The sequence below is a fragment of the Barbus barbus genome (assembly GCF_936440315.1).
Source record: "Barbus barbus genome assembly, chromosome: 27".
In the NCBI taxonomy this organism is placed as follows: Eukaryota; Metazoa; Chordata; class Actinopteri; order Cypriniformes; family Cyprinidae; genus Barbus; species Barbus barbus.
Window position 1 is genome coordinate 11,825,450 of NC_136755.1, and position 25,243 is coordinate 11,850,692.

Here is a 25,243-nt window from a genome sequence, read left to right on the forward strand (position 1 = left end):
CATGATGACTTTTATATTTGACTAAAGTTTATCCATCCTACATCATTTGCAAGTGTACTGTCATAATGGTACATCGTAGCAGACAGTCAAAACACACAAGGGAATTCTTCTGTGCTTGCACTCTTTTAAATATTGCAATTAAGGACCACTGCCTGGAGAAAGAGCGAGAAAAAGAGAGAGTGCGTAAGAGAGGGAGAGATAGTCCTGATGAGTGCTCTAGCGAAACTGTGTGCCAGTCATTAGCAAAGCATTCTCCCAGTGGGTTTTTATCGATTTACCATGACTAATGGATGGTGGGGGGGAGAAATCACTTTAAATTAAAATTAGGATTGGTAATACATGCTAATTCAAATAATGCTTTGCACCCAGTGAAGATAAAATGTGTGAAATGTGCATGTTTTCCTCGTACTTTTACAACCAGTTGTCTCCTGTTATACAGCCTAAAATCAGCTCAGATACACAGCCGAGGATTGGACGGCCCCTCCAGCTGCGATTTTGTTGGAAATTTCCTGTCTGTTGAAAGTATAAAAAATCGATTTCACAAAATCTTTGCTGAGAAATCCTTTATCAATCCTAAGGACATGCTATTTGTCTGGTTATTTTCTGAGACCGGAGCTGTCTGGCGCATCTCAAGCGAGGGTGGGGTTCTTTGTAGAGGGTACTGTGGTATCATGTGCTGATGAGATTTCATTTGTCACTTCAGTTAAAGTATAGATTCTCTGACAAGCGTTATTTCTCATGGAGTCATTACAGTCTCAAGGGACATAAATATCTCTTGAAATACTATCGGCTTGCTGGATGAAAAAAATTAACGGACAGTTTTTGCAGCAATAACATCCAAAGATATAAGCAAATCATTTTTTTTTTCAGTCCACAATATTCACTGTAGTGAAGCTTAACCTCTTTGAATTAATCACAAAAGATTGGGTGCAGCATGCAAATGAGAAAATTAATTATGCAAAACACATGGTAAGCAAGTCTCTCCCTCAACGAAGACGGCAGGGCTTATTTAAATATTTGAAAAAGATTTTTGCCCAGAGTCCTTGTGCTATGAGAAAAGCTACATGTTGTAAAAGAAACAACATTTACTGCAAATTTTTACTGAATACACCCTTTTGGCTATTGAAGCAGTAGCTACATTCTCTTGATCTTGATGGCTCAAAAGACAGCACAGGTCATTACAGTTTCATCCACATCCACTTGTTTCGGTTTATCAAAGTGGTGGTAAATTGCTCTGTATCCGTGTTCTCTGCTGAGTAAATAATGTGTTATACAGGCTCATTATAAGCAGATTAGATCTATTAGTTACCGCTGTGCTACTCTCAAATCAGCTGCCCATAGGAGAGCAGAAAATCATTTTAAACTTCAATATGTTACAAGCAGTGGCAAGCCTCTCCATAATCCACACTGCCCCAGGCAGCAATAAAACTGGATGCAATTATGCAGACAAAATTCAACACAAACAAAAGAAATGGAAATTAGCCTTAAATAAAACAAAAAAAAAGGGAGAGAGGAGAAAACAAGTTGGTCTCTTGCTGTCTCACTCTCGCTTTTTCTTTCATTGTGAAATTTCACATTGTGCGTTTCAAAGCATTGTGTAAAGATCGTGCGGTACAAACATGTGGAATTGTTAAGGTAAATTAGCCTTCTCCCTGAGATGCTGTATGTGATTTATTCATGGGTTGCGTGCAGGCAACAAACGTATGACACATTTTTAAATATTGCATCAGCCCTTATAAAAGCTTTGAACAGAAAATGTGAATTTTGTGAAGGTAAACACGGTGACATAAAAATAGAGATGTGACGTTTACCTTAAATTCCTTCGGAAATTTTACCTCTGTCCCCCAGTGTGATGTGCTAAACTCCTTTAGAAAGAACACTAATTATTTTCAAGTTTTTATGCACACAGTTTATGACTTTGTATACTGCTTGAGGGATTTAGTAGATTATTTGTTCTTAAGTATTCATATTTGTCTGAAATATACTATTAAAAATGCGGATATCACACAGGCCAACTGAAATGACCATGTTCTGATGATGTTTTATGACTGATAAACCAAACATGACTGGAATAATAAAAAAAAGCCTCATGCTTTCTAATAATTTAACTGTGGTAATTTAAATAAGGAAAAGCAATTTGTGTGAACCCCATGTAATCAAACAGCTCAACAGCCTTATAAAACAGGAAGAACTGAAGGCCATATTACATTTACAAACATGGAGAGGATATGGTGCATGAAACATGGGTTTGCAGTTTGATTTATTATGCATTTTTATCTCACAAAAGCCTATACAAATTATAAAGCATTTTAAAATAAAACTTACATTTACAATATAGGCTACTTAGCTTTAGATTTTAAATACATTGTGTACAGATATATTATATGAACAGATATTATATGTAAGATATTTTATTTTATTTTATGTGTGTATGTGTTCAGTCTTCAATGCATTTGACATCTTGGTTTTGAAGGTTTGGTTTGTGGGCCCGCCCACCTAATGACGCAATCGGAGTTTATTTGAAGGGAGTAACTCGTGATTGGCTGAATCACGCATCCATTTGAAATCCACAAAACTGAACCCGGAACTACGGAGAGATTCTTCCCCTCTTTTAAGTAGTAAGTCTGTGTCCTCACAAATAACGCTCTCGTTTTACACAGCTATGAATTTTGCCTTGCATTTAGATATTTGTTACTCGCCAGGAAAACTAATAAGAATCATTTTTTTGCCATTTGTAGCGCTTTACTGTTTCCTAAAGAATCCAAGCATTCTGTTTGATTTAGCGCCCGCCCCCCGCACAGTCTGTGATTGGGCGAGCCTCTCGGTTTCTGTGCTGTGATTGGATAATCCCGCAGACTGTTTTAACTTCAGGTCAGACTGCAGGAACTGGATGATACGTTGTCAGGATAGAAACTGTAAACAGTGCAATTCCATTACGTGGCATTTAAATGAATCGTAGGTCAGCTATATGTTTATTGCTCTGTCTTATAAATTATATTTTATTCGTTTTTATTTTAAAGAATCGACATTGTTATTCATTTGATAAGTGAATGTTTTGTGTTTAAACTGATTGATTTTATTGCATGTGTGCCAATATGCCTTGTGCATGCCTTGCATCAATGAAACTAATGCACATCCCAATTCCAGATTCTGTTAAATAATTTTATTTTATATCAAATATATCTAGTTCAGGTCATAATTTAACTCCTGGCTGCACTCATGGTAACATTTTGTAATGAGCACTTGATTACTAAAATGCATAATGCTGTCTTTATTTAATTCATTTTTTAAAGAAATGCCTGCGGTGCTTATTTTGATCTTAAATCTCTTTCAAACCGAAACCTTTGTAGTTTAGCTTCTGAAAAAGGATCCTGGTCTCAATTTGAGTCTTCAAAGCACTAGTACACATAGCCCTTGGCAATCTCCCTCTATTTGTGGATCGACCACAGCTCACCCTATGTATATGGTCTGCAATTTTGGACACTGTTATCTTTGAAGATTTTTATACGTATTAGATTATGTAAGGTTTATGTCTTTTTTATATTCTGTGAAGATATCCTTCATGTCACTATTTAGTGTTTTGTCTCTGTTGAGTGGCCAGGTTAAGCATTTCATGTGTAGTGCGGTGGGGAATTTTGCATTGAAGTTGGAGTTGTTCAGATTGGTACCCACTCTGTGACCCTACGATCTCTTGACCACTGGTTGAATCATCACTGTTTACAAAGCCGAAGGGTATATGGGCAGAAATAAGACAAGTTTTTCAAATATGGCCATGTTTGCCACTTAACAGGCCTTGCCAACTTCCTTTAGTGGTCACACTCATTACAAAGGAAGTGTTTGGTCATTGTAGGTCATGCCCCTGGGCTTGACTCAAACCATGTTGTGTAAACAAAGTAATGGCCCTCTTCCTCTGGTATCTTTGGAAAAGTAATCCATTCCTCTTTCTCCCACTTTGTTGTTGCGTGTGGAGCCCTTGTAATTACATCAACTTCAAGTAAAGATTAAAGACATCAAAAGTAGTATGCTGAGATGACCCTTGAACTCATCTTACATAGGCAGCCAAAGGCGAGGTTTCAGCTCACACAGTCGTGCCTCAAGAGAGGATGAAAACAGCCTCGTAATTCTCTGTTTTCATGCACCTCTGCACTTCCTCCAGCTCTTCACTGTTTTCCATGCTAATCAGTCTAGGCTCTTAGCACAGAGCCTGTACACCTTTCCTCAGGAGATCTCTGGCTTATGAGCCAAAATGGATCAGGTCGAAGGTCTACAGCTCGATTTCTCTGGGAGAGAATAGGTCAGAAAGGTTTAAGCATCATCAGATGAAACCTAGACTTGCCCTTTGGCTCACGCACCCTTTTTTCTAAGTCTTTAACAGAAGGAGCAGTATTGATTTCAAATAGTATTGTGAGGAGCGCAGAATCTTGATAAAGGGCTCCCTGACCACCTCACAATAAAAACAGCTTATGTAAGTATGGCTAATGCTTTAACACACTTAACCCATTACCAATGTCAAAATTCCTTGCCGTCCAAACCATACATTATAATATATATCACGCGATAAGGTGCTTTTTTTCTCCTCTGGTGTTTTCACTTCAGTTGCTATGGAAATCAATCTGAGATCTCTATCGGGAAAGTCAGAGTAGTGTAAAATGAGATGGAGTGTATGCTTCTTTAATCTAAATGGACAATCTTTGCAGTGTTAAACCCCACTTTAATACTGCATTGAATGAACAGATGCATTCAAAATACTATGTGGTAATTTGACCATTTTTTGTATTCTATTGAGCATTTTTTGAATTTCTGAAGGATTTTTTTATGTACAGTGGCATACGATTTTTACGTTTTGCATGCCTATACACACACACACACTCACTGGCCACTTTATTAGGTACACCTTGCTAGTACCGGGTTGGACCCCCTTTTGCCTTCAGAACTGCCTTAATTCTTCATGGCATAGATTCAACAAGGTGTTGGAAACATTCCTCAGAGATTTTGGTCCATATTGACATGATAGCATCACGCAGCAATCTCCCGTTCAACCACATCCTGTATGCTGTATTGGATTGAGATCTGGTGACTGTGGAGGCCATTTGAATAAAGTGAACTCATTGTCATGTTCAAGAAACCAGTCTGAGATAGGGGTGTGCGATATTGGAAAAAAAATGATATCTCGATATTTTTTGGGATTTTTTCAATAACGATAATTAGACGATATTTTGCATAGTGTGTTATTGTGCTGATATCTGACTACTGTGGACAGCTGCAGTTTTTGATATTCTTCATATTCTGTGTGGTCAGTTCACATCAGTGATTAATTAATATTTTCATTTAAGTTTAAATTGATTTTTACCTTTTAATAAGTGTACATCTATTGAGTCAAATTGTTACATTTAACCAGTCAATGAAGATAATACACATTTAGGCTGTTACCAAACAAATGAAACCAGTATCATCAAAATTAATCCTCGCAGAAGTTGCATCTGAAGTGGCATTTAGATGTATTTACACACTATTTAATGCAGCTCAGAGGGACATGGAGTGCTTTAACTAGTTAGAAATGCATAATTTTTTGACATTTTAAACATAAAACACTGAATACTGATATTTAAAATTATTTTAAAAATGAAAATTGATTTTAAATGTGAAATTAAAACCACCAGTAGGTGGCAGAAAGTCTGTTAATAAGTGAGTCATTGCGACTGAACCGAATCATTTAACGGTTGATTCATTCAGGAACGAAACACCTTCATGTTGCTCAGAGACACAAAACAATGCTGTAGCTGTTTGGAATTATTTTTTTGTCGGTGAAATGGAGCAAAAACAGGCAACATGGTGTCTAAAACGTAACTCTCTTAATATTAATTTATAGTTTATAGAACTGTTGTATAAAATCAATACAACATTTGTAATCATGCTTATTTCTGAAGAAAAAACTGCATGAAATGTAAATATATACATTTTCTGCCCCCATATCTTGAATTTTGCGATCATTCTTAATGCATTTTAATAGTCTCGCAGTGAAATAACACACTCTAAATGCACACATGCACGGTTTAACCGGCTTCATCACCACGTAGGCTAATGGAAGCATGCACTCCTTAGGTGTTTTGTTTGGTTTTTGCAAAATACTCGATATTGTTAAATTGTGCATCGTTAAAACATCAATTACGATATTACCGCAGACGATATATATCGCACACCCCTAGTCAGATGATTTGAGCTTTGTGACATGGTGCATTATCCTGCTGGAAGTAGCCATCAGAAGATGAGTACACTGTAGTCATAAAGGGATGGACATGGTCAGTAACAATACTCAGGGAGGCTGTGGCGTTTAAACGATGCTCAGTCGATACTAAGGGACCCAAAGTGTGTCAAGAAAGTATCCCCCGCACCATTACACCACCACCAGCCTGGACCGTTGAGACAAGGCAGGATGGATCCATGCTTTCATGTTATTTACTCCAAATTCTGACCCTACCATCTGAATGTCGCAGCAGAAATTGAGACTTATCAGACCAGGCAACGTTTTTCTAATCTTCTATTGTCCAATTTTGGTGAGCCTGTGCGAATTGTAGCTTCCGTTTCCTGTTCTTAACTGACAGGAGCAGCACCTGGTGTGGTCTTCTGCTGCTGTAGCCCATCTGCTTCAGGGTTCGACGTGTTGTGAGTTCAGAGATGGTATTCTGTATACCTTGGTTGTAACGAGTGGTTATTTGAGTTACTGTTGCCTTTCTATCATCTCTAACCAGTCTGCCCATTCTCCTCTGACATCAAGAAGGCATTTTCGTCCACACAACTGCCGCTCACTGGATATTTTCTCTTTTTCAGACCATTCGCTATAAACCCTAGAAATGGTTGTGCGTGAAAATCCCAGTAGATCAGCAGTTTTTGAAATACTCAGACCAGCCCGTCTGGCACCAACAACCATTCCACGTTCAAAGTCACTTAAATCCTATTTCCTCCCCATTCTGATGCTCGGTTTGAACTTCAGCAAGTCGTCTTCACCACATCTAGATGACTAAATGCATTGAGTGATTGGCTGATTAGCAATTTATGTTACCAAGCAATTGAACAGGTGTACCTAATAAAGTGGCCGGTGAGTATGTATGTATGTATATATATATATATATATATATATATATAAACAAAACTGCCTCAATGTTTAATAATATTTGCAGAACTTTGGCTACTAACTTAGGGTCATGCTATCTGTCCAGAAAACCAAACTTAAAACAGGAAATCATATAAAGGACCCTTGCATTCCCTTATAACTGCTTCCAAGTCAATTAATATCCTAATTAATATCCTAAAAAAATCAGTGGTGCAACTCCCTAAAAACAGAATGATAGTTATAAATTAATAATTAATAATATTTGTAAAAACAAAAAGTATGTATATCTTGAAAAAAAAAGAATCTTTTCTTGAATATGGTAGAAACGTTTTTCAAAAAAGCATGCGAAACCAACATGAATATAAAGAACCAATTAGGACCTTTCTTAGACCTTTGCACATGTGCTCCAAACAAGATTTTTAAAATATTTTTGCTTTTCTTTATCATAGACAGGCTTCTATGTCACTGACCCAAAGTTTTAATAATTTATATGAATCATTAACTCTATGTAACACAATTTGGTATTCTGAAAATTATTTTCTACCCTCGTTTGATTAATTCAGAATACATATTTTTGGCCGGAGGTATTCAGCATAGTGCAATTTAACAAATTCACTAGTGTAAGGGCATGGGAAGACTTTCAAATAGACTATGCCTCGGAATCAACCTTCGCATGATTGAATTTCTTGAAGTCCCTTGCCACTTCTGGGGATGTGCCTTACATCAAATTCCTCTTTCTAGCTTCAAGATGCATTCCGTCTTACACAATCACCCATGAATTTTGCAGCAATTTAGCATGTGATGTCCTGAAAGTGTAGTGCAAGGGTATGGTTCACAACTGGTCGGTCACAACCTGAAATAAAAAAGGGAACTAGAGGGAATGAACTGCTAAATGTCAGAGGTTTAGTGGCATTTTCTCATCCTCAAATCCATGAGAAAAAAAGTTATAAAATTGTCAGTCGTTCTCAAAGTCATCCTGTTGTGTTATAGGATTTGTGAATATTTTATAGTGTTGCACTGAGTCACATTGCCATTCAATGTAAACTCTGGGTCTTGAAGCAAAACCATTTGAGAACCACTTTTCTTGGTGGTTTGTAGATGAGCAGTGTTTATCCATTAAGTAAGCTTTGGTAGTATTCCCAACCATGTGCATTTAGTATTTTGAGCCATACCCATAGCATATCTTTACTTGAGGACTGCAGTAGTATTTTTCATTTGATTCTTGTAAGCAAACAGACAGAGCTCTCACTGTTCACTGTTTTTACTTGCTCTTTCCTCATATTTGGTGTATTTTTCATTCTGTTTCTCTCTCAGGTGAATGAAGGATGGGGAAAAAGGATGCAAGTTCTGTCAAGTTGCCGGTCGATCAGTACCGTAAACAGATCGGTGAGAACCTCTGTGCTTTCCAGTAGGCTTTATTTTTTTATATGGATTTTAGTAACCTTCATCAAATATTCATCTGGAGTCTGAAATGTTGCTTTTTCTCCTTCATTTCAACCACTGTGATTTATATGGCTTATAAATTTTACGCATGAACAGACTTGATGATCAGAATGCTCAGCTGGGAACAGACCAGCATGACTAAGAAAAAAACCGAAATAAACAACCGCATATATTGTACAGTCTTCATGTTTAGCTTCTATAGTCTCCATTTTTCTCTGACTTGTGCTTTCTATTGTATAACTTAGCACACAGCTTTAGAGGAAACAATCATTCGTTTTGCCTCCTCTTTCTTAACCAAGGCACTGTACGGCCTATCAATCATAGTAGTACCGGTTAGCATTCCAGCTGTGATAGCGGAAGGAAAGTGGGGTTTGTTTTATAACTTAGACAATGTCAGTATAGATGCTAGGGGCTATATGAGGAGAAACAGCACTGTAAACATCAAGCAAAGCTGTTTAAATGACATTTCTCCAATAGCAAATCCAGTTCATTTGGTAAAAGACCAAAGTTTAAGGTGTGAGTTTGGTTGGTTGTGCATGTTACACATTCACTGAAAGAGCAACATCGATAGTGTTGAAACAAATGGTAGTTTATTCTGATTTACAGTAATGTTGTTAAATACAGTACTGTGAAAAAGTATGGAATCAGTAGATTTTTTAAAATTAATTAACTTTTATTTATCAAGGACATGTTAAATTGATTAAAATGTGACAGTAAAGACAATATGTATTTGATATAAATGCTTTCTGTTCATCAAAGAAAAAAATGGCATCCTTAAAGAAATGTATCACAGTTTCCACAAAATTATTTAGTAGCGCAACTTTTATTTTTTTCATCGAAATTGATAATAGTTTCTCAAGCAGCAAATTGGCTTTCTGAAGCATTATGTGACATTGAAGACTGGAGTAATGATGTTGAATATTCAGCTTTGATATCACAGGAAAAAATACCTTTTAAAATATATTAAGAAAGAAAACAGTTATTCTAAACTGTAAAATATTTCAAAATATTACTGTTTTTTATTGTATTGTGATTAAATAAATCCAGCCTTGGAATAAGAGACATCTTAAAAAAAATCTTACCCACCCCGATTTTATTTTCTTTTTTTTTAATAATTTCAGGAATTCTTAATAGATAGAACATACCGTATATCTGCAGCATTATTAAAAAAATTACATTAGAATATATTATATTAAAATCAAGCTATTGTCATTGAACACAGTCACATTAAAGATCAGGAAATGTTTTGTGCTTATAGTGCCAAACAGTTTTACTGCCTCCACCTAAGCTCCGCCCACAGAAAAAAATATCACAATGTTTAGTAACAGACAGGGTCTATAGAAAAGTTTTATTGTTTTTGGTTCTATTTACAGTTAAAGTGTAATCACATTAGCAAAATTTTGGTGGAATTTTATAGTCAAAAAAGGATCCATTATGTATTGTCACTAGTGATTTATGAAGCACTGTTCATTCAGACGTCACTTTCAGCCAAGCATCTTTTTGTTGGTTTTGTGAGCAACTGAAACCCGCAGCAAAATCTGTGTGGCGAAATCTTTCACAATCATGCGAAATTCCTAATTTTGTGGATTCCTTTTGAAGTGACTGGAGTTCACCCCTTAAAAAATTCACTGAAAAAACAAAAAGTGCTGTTAGTCCACTTGTACTCTCCATTGTACATTGGAGGGATGAGATATGGAGACATAGTTCTATAATGGCACTAAAGCAATGTCTTTTTTTCCCATTGGCACATCCCTGATGTAATTTGCAACACAGTGCACGCCAATATCATCTCCCCGCAGAAAGAACCTGTCTCATACACATGATTTTATGTGAGTTCATATTGCACCTTTTAGTAGGACTATTAAGCTTGCGTTGCTCTGTCACCTTGTCTTATTGTGCCTGTGCTGCATGACTGTGCTGGCAACATAACAAGCAGAACTCCTGCTGGAGCCTGCGAATCTCAGAAATATCCCATTTTGTTTTCTTTCTTTTGCGTCTCATCAATTCAAAGTCGTAACAGCAGGTTGTGGACAATTGAGTTCCTCCCCGGTCCTTCCTTTCTTTCCCTCGGTTTGCTTTGAAAAGAAGTCTACATCAGCCTATTTCAGAGAATCGCTGTTTAACAAAAAAAGCGCCCCAAAATAGCATAAAGCAACACAAAGGGAGAATACACATCATAATTTGAGATTGTAACGGGAAGGTAATTTTTATCCTGACAGGTCTTGCTTTCTCCCTTTTGTTTTTAAGAGGAGAGAGCTTTTGTGATGTCAAGTACCTTGTAGAGCTGCTGTAGACACATTGACTTTAAATACTGTTATTAAGCTGTATAATGGACTCCGGAGAGCTGTCAACCACCAAAAGGGTTCCTCGGGTTTGTGTGGTCATCCCCCTTGAGTCAAGATCATTCACACCAATCCTCTATGTCTTTGTCCAGCAATTATTCACATGACCAAACACACCTGCCTATTAACTCTCTCTGTTTGTGATCATTTTTGTGTGAATGTGCACTCAGCTGATCTGTATAAGTTCTTAATATCTCTGATATGAGGGCTGAATGGAGCTTGCATGTTACAGATCTTCTCAGTTTTCAAAACCGTGGTCTGACCTGGTCATGTCACAGTGTTTTTAGTGTAAATGTTAGTAAATTAAACTACATGGTACTCTCTCCCTCTGTGTACTACGGTGACCGGGAGGGGCCATCTTCAGTTCACTTAGTTTTGTCGTGGCCACAACATATTAACTCATATTCTGTCGTGGCCACGAGATCGTTTTGTCGAGGTAAGGACATCCTTATGTCGTGGCCTCGAGATGGTATGTTGAGGAAACAACATCCATTTCTCATGGCCACGACTTCTTATGTTGAGGGAACGGCATGTTTTTCTCGTGGCCACGAGTTTAATGTGTAAACAAACCTACGTGACCATAGCAACCTGGGATTATCAGGGATGGATAAAACATTTTTATTAACATTAAACATTTCATTTAATATTTGTATATTATTATTATTATTATTAGGTTATATTAACTTGTTAGGGCTATATTTTTATATTTATTTCATATAAATATAATTGTATTATTTCTCCTTTCAATTCATGTATCGCTTTACCTAATTAACTGTATAATTTTTATTTGCTTCCATATATTTTGCAAATACTGTAATGAAATGCAATTTATGAATTAGCCAGATCATGTTAGAAAAGCGCCGGGCTGATGGGAAGGGAATCTGTCTGTGGATGAGGAGTCATGGCTTTTGAAATGAAATCAGTTGCAGCAGTTTTGAAAAGCACCTTTGGCCCTGTGGGTTGATTCTTGTCACTTCCCTGTCAACATCTGACAGCACAGTGGGTACGGAGGGGTCATACCTCTCAAGTACACAGGAAACAATGGCATGTTATATTAGAGAGGCTCTACTCCGCTTTTGGTAAAGTAGGGGGAGATATTGCTCTGCGACGATGCAGTTGAATTGTGATTAATGAGCGAAGGTGCGTTCAAAGCCCGCTTCTGTATCGCTGGCCAATTTGAGCGCAACCACGGTGAAAAAGCAAAGCCAAGAAGGCCATCGAGTCGTCATCATCAGCGAGTGCTCACGCAGAGAGAAACGCCTCATTGAACTCGATGGCGTGTTATTCTGCGTACTGGCAGGGCCACAAATTCTCGCTATATAAACAATTTATTTCAAACTCTGATATGATTACAATTAACTATTAATTTGGAACAGATGGCTGAGGCTGTTTGTTGTGGGTATTTACACCACAACAGGAAGTTTCAAGAAAAATAAGACACACACCTAATCTGTCCCAGTTGGCTTGAAACAAAACGAGTTTTGCTTTCCACACCATGTAAAATCTCCGCAGGTGCGAGCGTAAACTCCTGTAGACACTAATAGAGGAAGAGAGACAGAAAGACAGTCATAATATGTTGTAGGAGTGTTTGAAAACTGACATAATATATTTTTGCTCTACTTGCTGACTGAGTTGGATTCTTATTTTTTTTTATGTATACATTTGTATATACTATTTAAAATATATACCTTTTTTGAGATATCAGTTCTACAGATATTTGGCACTATTTGTTGAATCTCTAGAACAGTGGTTCTCAAACCTGTCCTGGAGTACCCCCAGCTCTGCACATTTTGTATGTCTCCCTCATCTATCACACCTGATTCAGCTCATCAGCTCATTAGTGGAGATTGCAAGACCTGAAGTGGGTTTATCAGATATAGGGAGACATACAAAATGTGCAGTGCTGGGGGTACTTCATGGAGAGGTTTGAGAACCACTGCTCTAGAATATACCCAACTACCATATAGTATTCACAGGTAAATTAATCTATTTATTATACTGTTAGGATAATTTATTTACAAGTCAAACTATTCTCAAGTTTGAAATGTGTATATTAACAAGTATACAGTATTCAAAATGAGGAAATACAATTCTCACCATTCAGATCACAATACAAGAATAATAATTATTATTATTATTATGATCAAAACATTTATCATTGTAGTCTAATAAAGATTTATATCAACAAATATAAATAAAAAATTCAAAGTAAATAAAGCATAAATTCAGTCAATAATAAAAGCTTCTTTTGACTTGACAAATGCAATAATAAAAACATCTACATTAGATTGCAGTAATAAAACATACAATATGCAGTTTTAATCTTGTTCTTTTGAAAATTAAGGCTGACACAGAGCATATTCCGAATAATTTAAAGGTTTGTAAAAGAAAAAAAATATTGTGTGTACCATCATGGTTACATGGTGTCACTATTGTGAATGCCCCTGCAACATTTTACTCTATTTTTTTATTTAAATATTACCATTTGTTAATCGAAACCTGCAAATCATGCTTTGTGTGAAAAGGAATAAAAGTTGTCAAAGTTTTACTGCCTCCAGTGTTCCAGGTACAGGTCGCAGAACTGTAGGTAGAGGCATGTATTTCCAGTGAGCCTATGTTGAAAATTACATTATTCTTTATTTAAAAATACATTATTATTATTATTACTTTTGTTGGTTTGATTGCTTCTATTGTCCTCATTTGTAAGACACTTTGGATAAAAGCATCTGCTAAATGGTAAATTGAACAATTATTGAGGAAAGCTTGCCTGATGATTAGGTCAACAACGACAATTGCTAAGACTGGTCAGTAATGTTTTCAAGGTGCAAATGGTCAGTTCAGTTTAGTATTTTGCACAGATGATTGGCATTAATGCCCTGCAGTCTCTTCCCACGGAGACCACACTGAGAACTATTTCACAAGTCTATGCAAACAAACACACTGTTCATTATTTAACAACCCAGTCTGTACCGAACCAAGCCATTATTCAGCACTGGAACAAAATAACAGGATGTTTACCTCTGATAATGGCCTCTTGCAGGCCTGCGTCACACACAGAAGGTGCACCATAAGGCAGAAGAGACCTGCGAATGTCCCCGGGGAGGGGTCAGTGTCTAGCTTAGGCATCTGAGAGTATCCAGCCCGGCAATCTGCTGCTGAAGATGGATAAGGACACTCTCTCTTTCTCCTGCTCCATGTAAATAAGTCTTAATGAGGCAGGAGTTGCACTTGAAACGGCCCCTGTGTGTCAACAGCTCTCACGGAGACCTCGAGTCTGACCTGGGTCTGCTGCAGCCACTGAGGACGGCCCCCTCCTTTTCCCACCAAGCTGTTGCCTTCCCACTTTTTCACTTCTCTTCCTTCGTCTGTTTGTTTCTAATTAGAGACACCACGCTCCTCGCACACCTTGCACACATATGCTCCAGGTGGTGGCTTTGCCCGGCAGGTTTGTTGCAGTGCTTGCCTGATAACTGCCACTGAGGTGAACTAGTGCGCTCTCTGTGTTAACAGAGCACTAGCACTGCTTACTGCATTCTGTGCGCAGTATGCACTCTGTATACTGCCTACTATTTTTAAAAAATAAGGTGTGAAATTAGTAACCCTAAACCAAACCCTAATCTTAACCCTAACCATACAGTAAGTACATGTAGTTAATTAATATTACTCAGTACTTAAAAGTATAATTACACTGTAACAAGAACACCTTAAAATAGTCTATCCTTTTTTTTTCAGAATATAATTATAATTACAGTATCTCACAGAAGTGAGTACACCCCTCACATTTTTGTAAATATTTTCTTATATCTTTTCCTTTGACAACACTGAAGAAATGACACTTTTCTACAATGTAAAGTAGTGAGGGTACAGCTTGTATAACAGTGTAAATTTGCTGTCCCCTCAAAATAACTCAACACACAGCCATTAATGTCTAAACCGCTGGCCACAAAAGTGAGTACACCCCTAAGTGAAAATGTCCAAATCGGGCCCAAAGTGTCAATATTTTGTGTGGCCACCATTATTTTCCAGCACTGCCTTAACCCTCTTGGGCATGGAGTTCACCAGAGCTTCACAGGTTGCCACTGGAGTCCTCTTCCACTCCTCCATGACGACATCACGGAGCTGGTGGATGTTAGAGACCTTGCGCTTCTCCACCTTCCATTTGAGGATGCCCCACAGATGCTCAATAGGGTTTAGGTCTGGAGACATGCTTGGCCAGTCCATCACCTTTACCCTCAGCTTCTTTAGCAAGGCAGTGGTCGTCTTGGAGGTGTGTTTGGGGTCGTTATCATGTTGGAATACTGCCCTGCGGCCCAGTCTCTGCTTCAGTATGTCACAGTACATGTTGGCATTCATGGTTCCCTCAATGAACTGTAGCTTCCCAGTGCCGGCAGCACTCATGCAGCCCCAGGCCATGACACTCCCACCACCATGCTTGACTGTAGGCAAGACACACTTGTCGTTGTACTCCTCACCTGGTTGCCGCCACACAGGCTTGACACCATCTGAACCAAATAAGTTTATCTTGGTCTCATCAGACCACAGGACATGGTTCCAGTAATCCATGTCCTTAGTCTGCTTGTCTTCAGCAAACTGTTGGCAGGCTTTCTTGTGCATCATCTTTAGAAGAGGCTTCCTTCTGGGACGACAGCCATGCAGACCAATTTGATGTAGTGTGCGGTGTATGGTCTGAGCACTGACAGGCTGACCCCCCACCCCTTCAACCTCTGCAGCAATGCTGGCAGCACTCATACGTCTATTTCCCAAACACAACCTCTGGATATGACGCTGAGCATGTGCACTCAACTACTTTGGTCGACCATGGCGAGGCTTGTTCTGAGTGGAACCTGTCCTGTTCAACCACTGTATGGTCTTGGCCACCGTGCTGCAGCTCAGTTTTAGGATCTTGGCAATCTTCTTATAGCCTACGCCATCTTTATGTAGAGCAACAATTATTTTTTTCAGATCCTAAGAGCGTTCTTTGTCATGAGGTGCCATGTTGAACGTCCAGTGACCAGTATGGGAGAGTGAGAGTGATAACACCAAATTTAACACACCTGCTCCCCATTCACACCTGAGACCTTGTAACACTAACGAGTCACATGACACCGGGGAGAGAAAATGGCTAATTGGATCCAATTTGGACATTTTCACTTAGGGGTGTACTCAATTTTGTGGCCAGCGGTTTAGACATTAATGGCTGTGTGTTGAGTTATTTTGAGGGGACTGCAAATTTACACTGTTATACAAGCTGTACACTCACTACTTTACATTGTAGCAAAGTGTAATTTCTTCAGTGTTGTCACATGAAAAGATGTAATAAAATATTTACACAAATGTGAGGGGTGTACTCACTTCTGTGAGATACTGTACACACATATATATATATATATATATATATATATAAGTAGTGAAGCAGTGTTCTTTTATTCTTTTTCTTTATTTTTTTCTAATAAGTAATGAACTATTATGCCAAAATACTTAAGGCTTTCTTTTTAATATCAGGTTTTAATTTCATTATTTTAATGTGACTTTTTTTTTTCTTCATTACGACAGCAGGACTGATTTTATGCCCCCAAAAATATCAAAATTAATTTTTTATTTCTGAAATTGAAAACATGCTCATCATGTGACCTTTCCTGTCTTTATCTGACCCGGTTTGTCTCACCCTTCATCAGCACTCACACACTGGACATGGATGATGATAGAATTTATTTGATGCCTGCACACAGAGCAGTAGGAGACAAATGGAAAGTTCAGTCAAGTTATAGTTCCACCCACAGCAGTTCTCCATAGCTCTGCTGCCCTTAATATAACAGTATGGTGTTCTAAACAAAACAGACAAAAATAATACAGGAATCTGAAATGTCAATTTCTCCATGACAATCAAACAGATGTTCCTTTTTTCTAAACAATTCAATGTTGTCTTTTCCTTATTAAACTTATTGCTTTGTGATCGTATAAGACATTTTAAATCAAACATGAATAACATGAATAGTAAAACTAAATATAAAGTAATGGATAATATGAGGTACATAAATTACACAGCTTACATCATCCATTTTATGGAACTCTGTATGTACGAGAAATTAATGAAATACAAAATTTCTTAGTAAAACCATGAATTAAGTGCTTCACAAAATACAATTAGTACAAAACATTTACTTAAAAATACAGAAAATGCACAACTGCATAAACAGAATAAATTCGTAAACACTATGTGATAAAGACATAATTACCTGCACACAGAGCAGTAGGAGACAAATGGAAAGTTCAGTCAAGTTATAGTTCCACCTATTCAGAATACGTTTCATTTCATTAGCACATGGCAAAATGGCGCACATGGAAAAGAGTACACCCAAAGGGAAATAAAAGTATCAAAATAACATGTATATAAAAGAAAACACATTCCACACATCAATCAATGTCTATGATGTTCAATACTTTTCGACCAGTGTATAACATTTCACATGAAACAATATTTTTACTTTTAGCGTGGAGCTACAACAAAAATGACTCACCCACAGCAGTTCTCCATAGCTCTGCTGCAGACTGTTAGAACTCACTGGGCCATAGCGCCACCGGCGCAACCAATAGGAACTGCGATCTCATTAACGCAGGATTTACTTAAAGAACCTAAGAACTGATATTTATATAACATCTATCTCGTTACAATCATATAAAAGGTGCAAGTCATTATATGCATGAATAGCATTTAATTTTATTTTTGAAAAAATAAAATAAATAAATAAAGGACAAAAAATAGCAATACCACGATAAACATGAAATGTGACACACTACATGCAATAGGGAAACCAAGAACATTTTGGGACACTTTCAATCCAATTTTGTGTAAAAAAAAACGAACAAAACAAAAACCAAAAAAACACTTAAATTTTGCCCGTCTGATCCAATAAAAAGTCAATAATTAATGTGGAATAAATGAGTTTGTGATAGTCCATCTTTTTATATTTAAGATAAACTCAGACTAATTCAGTCATGCATAAATTAAATACTAATTTATCTTATATAAGATATTACAGAAGGTTATATTAAGTCATGTTAATAAGGGTTAAAACAGGCAAATACATTAAGGCGAACTAAGAATGTTTCAGCAAAATGCATTAGTTTAATGATTCGTAATAGAACGCTGATGAAGACAATCGCAAATGCATTATATTTGTTTTGTTAAAACATTATTCAGCTGTTAAATGAAAAAAGCTTTCAGCCTAACTCAAAATGCAAATTTAACTCCAAATGTCACATGGCATGAATGACCCGAGCGCCTCATTTTCTCTCTCAGGAAACCAGGATTACAAGAAAACCAAGGCGGCACTGCGAGCCACTCGGCTGAAGGCGGAGGCGAAGAGGAGTGCTCCGGGAATAAGGGTGAGATGGCTGTCTTTTATTCTCATTACCTCCCCCTCTATCCCAACTGATCCCTCTCTCCCCCATCTGCCAAACCACACACACACACACATTATTCATCACACCTCTCCAACCTGAGAGCAACTCAAGCAGTCTCCATATTGATGAGGCAGAGAAGAGCTGTTTGACTCTCAGAGGAGTAGCTCTCTTTCTCCCTCGCCATCTCCTTTGCTTTCTCTCGATTTTTCTTTTTCTCTCAGCTGTCACTCCAGAATAATAATGGAGAGATTGTGGAAAAAGCTTTTTATTCACCGTCTTTGGGTGATTTCCATGCATTAATGGCACTGGCTTGGTCAAGTATAACTGTAAATGTTGCTCATACTGTATTAAACTTTGGTGCATAATTTTTCTTGGACGTTTGCGTTGTGGACATGACATCTCAAATAATACCTGACTGTTACTTTTCTAAGCATCAGACTTACAATTTTTATAAAAAGGTTACTGAAAATCCCATAGGCTTGCACTGAAAGAGAAACTTGTCCTGTATGTAAAGGTTTCAAAGAGATCTTAGCATTGTGTAGTTCACCCAAAAAATCTAAAAGAACCTAAAAGGAGATATTTTGAAAAATGAGAATTTTTTTTTTTTGGTCAATAGTCACCAAAAATATTTGGTTATAAACATTCTTCAAAATATATACTCTTATGCTTCATAGAATAAATATCATACAGGTTTGGGATTATATGAGGGTGTGTAAATGATGACAGAATTTTAGTGTGAACTATCCCTATATTTCTTTTAAATATTATTTTTATGTTTTTTTTTATTCTTGTTTAATTATTAGTTTTTATGTAAACATTAATGTAATGTGTTAATGTGTGTATTGTTAACAGAATTAATCAAAACAACTGCCTTCAAATGATCTGTGAAGATACTCTCTTCATTCCTGTTAATTTTGGCAAGGATGTTATTTTTGGTTGTTTTTTGGCATGATAATTTGTGGTGCAATATGTTTTATCAGTTCTCTCAGAATCCAGAGCTCCACATTGGGAACTGTAGCCAAAACCGCTAGTATCCATTCTAAGACCTCTCACTGACAACAATGATCTGAAACAAATTCATAATTCATAAGCTGCAATATTTTCACTGTGGACTGAACAATGTAGAAACACTGAGCATGGCTGCACATAGCTGAATACAACTTAAAACATTGCGTTTGCTTGTATTGGGTTAAGTTTGGTATAAAGAAATCAAATGTGAAGGCTGAAGATTAACTGGTCTTAGCAACTCAATTGTTCTTGTTATAAAGCCAAGCCCTCATCACAATTCTTCTAAGTCTCATTAGTCTTTTATCCAATTACTGAGAGCTTAAAACTGAGAAAATTATTTACATGAATTCCATGTGCATGTTTTAAGAAAACCTTCTCGTCCTTAATGGCTCCAAATGTTCGTTTGGGACATTTGGGAGCAACTAAATGTCTTTCCACAGGTATGCGTGAAGCCTATGAGCTCAATGGTTAAAATATTTGTTTACTGCTGAAAGCAGCGGCCCCTCATTCTGTCAGAAATGTTGTTCATTGCGTACAGATTTGGTCATTGACTTGGCACGCCTATGAAGAACGAGGACGCTGATTTGTTTGTTCTGGTTCGTAATGTGACTAATGGACCCCTGAGCTCCAAGCTTGAGTTTTGTTCTGGTGTGTGCTTCTCTGCGGTATGTCTCCTTGGCTTTGGTTTTCTGAGGAGTTGACTCATACTTTTACCACTTGTTTTTCCACAGGCCATTTTCTCTGGCTGTGCATGCTTGGGAGGTGGTTCTCCATCTATGACCATCCCTCACACAACCCAGCCAAACGCACACACGTTCTTCTTTTTCGTCTTCCATCGTTCTTTAGCATTGTTCCCGTATGTGAGGCTCTGGAGAGCAGGTTGAGGCTGAGGTTGGGGCCGTCCTGGGGTCCGTGTTGGCAGTCTGCTCAATCTGCTGTTCTCCACTTGTAGGCCAGTTGGTTTGCTGGGATATTGCCTGCCGGCTTGGGGAGGCAGCGGGCGCTCGACCACCTGCTGTGGGCACTGCTTGGCTCCCTGGTGCCTGGCTGAGCGGATGGCATCACCTGGCACGGAGTAGAGGTGCTGGCGGCCTCAGCTGTGTGGGGCGCCTGGCCTGAAAAAATCGGTGCCAACTTGCTAGCCCTGGAGCTGAATATTGAGAGCCCGCCGGCCAACTTTTAACTGTTTCACTCTTCAGTACATTCCATTGCATGCATAAGTAAGTGATTCCAGTGATTTTTATCTAAGGTTCTAAAATACCCGAAAGTGCCATAGTAGTACCACATTTAAAAAAAAATGTTGATACCTTCTGGCGCAAGACACCAACACCAAGCCTCTGAAATAAAATTTTATTTATTTATTTATTAAAGGCTTAGTTCACCCAAAAATGAAAATTAGCCTGTTTTACCTCACCCTCAAGGCATCCTAGGTGTATGACTTTCTTCCAGACAAATCCATATTCAGATTGTGTTGTGACTGATAAGTGATGAATTACAGATATTTAAAAAAAATCCATTGTTTTATAGTTTTTATATTTATTTAGACAAAATAATATAGAAATTAAATACAGAGATTTTGTTTTAATTAATTAAAATTGATTTAAAATATCAGATACCAGCACCAGGCCTCTGAATTAACTTATGTATAATTAAATTATAAGTATTATTTTAGTGAAATAATACTTAGAATAATCTAGAATTCAAATTTAGTTGTCCATGTTCAGTTGGAAAATCAATCAGTGTGGAACAATCGATTCTTAGAATGTGGAACAATTCTTAATTCAAATTCTGTCATTCATGTTCAACTGGAATTCTAAATAAGGCTTATATTAAATTAGAGATTCATATTAAATAGGGGTTCATAGATATATTAAAATTCTGGGAAGTAACTATTTTTGTTTGATAATAAATAAATTGCAGATATTACATTTCTATTTTATTTTATCGAAATAAATAAACGATAGGAATATCGATGAAAACAAAACTAACAGTAAAAACTAAAAACTTATCATTTTAAATCCTAATAATAAATTGTGTAATGTACAATATAAAATGGTAATTTATTATGAGATTTGCATTTTACAGTGTTATTAATTATTATTATTTTTAGTGGAAATAGTGGAAATGACCATACATGAATAAATGTACAGTATTGACTGTAAAAGCGGTCGGCAAAGGGTGAGGTATTACAGCACACCTGGGTCGGGCCGAGATAACTACACAACCACTTAACACAGGGGGAAAATCCCACTTCAGCTGTTTCTGTTGGACGCTGATGCCGTACCGCACCTGGCCGTGAGGGCCAAAGTTATGAACACAGGGTTATATGAGAAAATACCACAGAATTGGGTGAAACCAGAAGACCGTGAGAATTCATACAAGGACACATGAGGAGATGCGAGTGTGTGTGTGTGTGTGTAAGAGACAGTGGCCTGTCGCCAGATGAATGGGAACTCACTCCCGGCATGCCACAGCTGCTGCTGAGAGCCACATGATGCTTTTGGGAATATTCCAGCGTTTTCCATCAGAATGTGGGAGACTGAAGTGTAGGCCGCTGAATTATTAGCATCCTCAAGACAACAAGGTCCCCTCTCTTCACTCAAATACCCTCATCTGACAATTTCATTTTCACACAGCCTCCTCTGGACTTACTGTATGTCTTTTTTTCATCAAAGAATATGAGACCACATCTGTATTCAGGCTTTTTACTTTACTTTTTACTTTTCAGGAAAGGATTTTTGGGTCGATGACATGATGCTCCTTTTTGTGTCCAACTGTACTTGAACACAAAAACAACAAAAATAAAGCACAAATGCAAGACGGTTGTAATTGTTAACTAAAACGAAAATCATTAAACATCATTTTAGTAATTGAAATGAAGACTTGTAATAAAATATCAATGCTAAATGAAAAGAGTAAATGGAAAAAATATAAAAATTAGAAATGTTGCCTCGGCTTAAGTTAAAGTACTACAATTTCTGAAATGAAAACTAAATAAAAATAAATTAAAACCAAATAGAAAGACAAAAAAAAACAACTATAAAATACATAACACAATTAAAAGTAAATAAAAATATATAAAAGTCAAAGCGAAATATACATACATATGTATGTATATATATATATATATGTATATGTGTGTGTGTGTGCGCAGTGTGGTGTAACTAAAATGCAGGAAACCATTTTGTTATCACATGAGAAAAATAGAAAAATACAAAACTGTAAATGATATCACAAGAAGGTGTCAAGGTCATAACTTTTTGATCTTCATAATTCAATAATAATGTAAAATTTCTATTTGGAAATAGAAAAAAAACTTTGATAAATATTTTTGAAAACCTTTGTGAAAATATAGGATAAAAGATATGTAAATATTTTCATCATTTTTACTTGCTTGAACCACTTTACATTTTTAAAGTCATAACATGTTTTATACAAAAGTGTAGACTTTTTTGTTTTGTTTGTTTTTCATCGGCTTGGACAGTCTTATTAGTCATTGACACTCTTGTAAACAGGACACATTTGAACTACTTTGTCCCTTTTGTTGCTACTCAGTCTGTATTTAAAAATTTAGAAATATTTGCCACATTTCACCAGAGACATGCAAAACAATTCCTTTTGGATGCGATGACACTTAGGCTCCAACACAAAGCGGTTAAATAAAGAACGTGAATCAGCGTGAGCCTCTGGTAATGTATGAAACTACAGTGCATGAAATTTAAAAGTTTTCCAATTAAGAGAGGCTTAAGCTGTTTGGAGTCTGGCTGGAACAAGATAAATTCAGCGGGCAGCGAGTGCTAATGAGGACATACACACTGATGACTGCCGCCACAGCTTGTACACAGATAGTCATGGCCGTCGTGGAGGCTTTTAATAGCCCCTTACAATTTATCTGCTAGAATTATTATTAGCCTCCTGTTTGCTGGGTGGCTTATCTCTGCCTGCTCGGGGTGGATTTGCATGCTGCTCTGTGTTTGATGTGTGTGTTTGTGTGTGAAGGAACACAGGAGGGGGAATAGATGGATATGTGTGATATTATTTCACGTTCTGTCTTTCTGTCCATCTTTCTTTCTATGTTCTTCTGTCTTTGAAGAACATACTTTAAGACGTCTACAGGAGGATGCGTGATGCCATGGATTAGTGATAAACAACAGCAGCAAAGGCAAAATTATTGGCATTAATCACATTCCTTTAGCATATTAGAAAATTAAGGTCTTGTTTACAATCACTTATTGTATATTTGATCGAATTGCCTAGCAAATATACAAGTGCAATTGTGCTCATGTTTACATACCCCTTTTTCTTTTATTATTTCTTTCTTTCTCTTCATTGATTCATTCATCCTCACCCTCAGGTCATCCAAGAGATGAGATTGTTTCTTTATCAGAACAGATTTAGAGAAATTTAGCATTGTTATTTGCTCACCAATTGTTCCTCTTCAGTGAATGGGTGCCGTCAGAATAAAAGTCCAAACAGCTGATTAAAAACATCACAATAATTAATAATAAGTAATAAGTAATTCACACAACCCTAGTCCATCAATTAAAGTCTTATGAAGTGAAAAGCTGATGTTTTTCAGAAACAAATCCATCTTGATGTTTTTAAACTTCAAGCCATATGAGTCCATAATCCTTAATATTGCTTTCTCCAGTGAAAAAGCCATCTTGTCTGAATCAGGAGAGAAATATGCAAAGATCAAACACTGTTTACAAGCAAAAATGGTCCAAAACAGTTGTAAACAAATATGTTGGAGGATTATTATGTGAGAGGATGAAATGGGCTGAAAGAAGTGTTATTATGAATCATGGACTTGTATTTTATGAAACAACGGTTTAAGTTAAAACATGTTAATTATGGATTTGTTTCTTATAAACATGCAGCTTTTCCCTTTACTTGACATTAATTGATGGACTGAGGTTGTGTGGATTGCTTGTGATGCTTTTATCGGCTGTTTGGACTCTCATTCTAATGGCACCCATTCAATACAGAGGATCCATTGTTGAGCAAGTGATGTAATGCTAATTTATCCAAATCTGTTGCAATGAAGAAACAAACTCATCTACATCTTGGATGGCCTGAGGGCGAATACATTTTCAGCCAACTTTAATTTTTGTTTGAACTATTCCTTTAAATATATAAAAGAGAAAAAAACTTGGAGATTCTACAAGAGGTGTATAAACTTTTTAGCAGAAAAAGTTCTCACTCCTTTGTTCAGTGTATATACTTGCAGTTCCCTTCCAGGAACTCGAGCTGCGTCGAAAACGCTAGGGGAACGTCTTCAGGGTGACCGCGCTCTGAATACATGTGTAATCTGTCCAATGGAAGGGCGAAACGTCACGGGCGGGTGACGTAATCGACCAGGAAGCATAAAAGCACGTGCGGTGGAACCGGCATCAGCTTTTTGTCATTCAGCAACCGCTACTCTGTGTGTGTGTGTGTGTGTGTGTGTGTGTGTGTGTGTGTGTGTGTGTGTCTGTCAATCTGTGTTGTAAATCTTAGTTAGTGTTGTTTGTCCCTTACAACCACTTGAAATAAGCTCCACAATGTGCGCAAGCACTTGGGCGAGAGCAGATCGCATTACAGGCTGTATGTTCCTCCCTGCAAACGTTACATCACTGCTGGGGATACACACAGTCCGTGTGTGGTCTGCTTGAGAGCAGAGCACGCATAGTCAGCTCTCGAGGGAGCTGACTGCCCGCTTTGTGAGCGTTTGTCACTGCGTATGCTTGCTCTCGGAAGGCTCTCTTTGAGGAGTGAGCTTTCACTAGTGTTCCTCGCATTGCCGGTCCCGCTTCTGCCGAAGAAAAAGAAAAAAAGGCAGAGCGGCGGCTGCGCTCGTAGGAATCGCACATGGATCAGGTGGAGGGAATGAAGACGGGCGAGCCCCTATCTTCTTCCTTTCCCATCAGATCCAGCACCTGCTCTCTGGGATCGG

At 37.4% G+C, this 25,243-nt stretch overlaps 1 protein-coding gene across 3 annotated transcripts in view; it reads left to right on the forward strand.

Annotated features, from left to right (window-relative positions):
- The first annotated feature begins 2,554 nt into the window (after positions 1-2,554).
- The window catches only part of LOC306847035 (triple QxxK/R motif-containing protein-like), a 28,482-nt gene continuing 5,793 nt past the window's right edge, over positions 2,555-25,243 (forward strand). The window contains exons 1-3 of one of the 3 annotated variants that reach the window (XM_079380773.1): positions 2,555-2,618; positions 8,426-8,497; positions 18,197-18,282. In XM_079380773.1, the coding sequence (XP_079236899.1) occupies positions 8,437-8,497; positions 18,197-18,282 (147 nt within the window). In that variant the 5' untranslated portion in view covers positions 2,555-2,618; positions 8,426-8,436. Of the gene's footprint in view, positions 2,619-2,853; positions 2,960-8,425; positions 8,498-18,196; positions 18,283-25,243 lie in introns of those variants that run through there. The other 2 variants (XM_079380771.1, XM_079380772.1) reach the window with 2 other exon arrangements.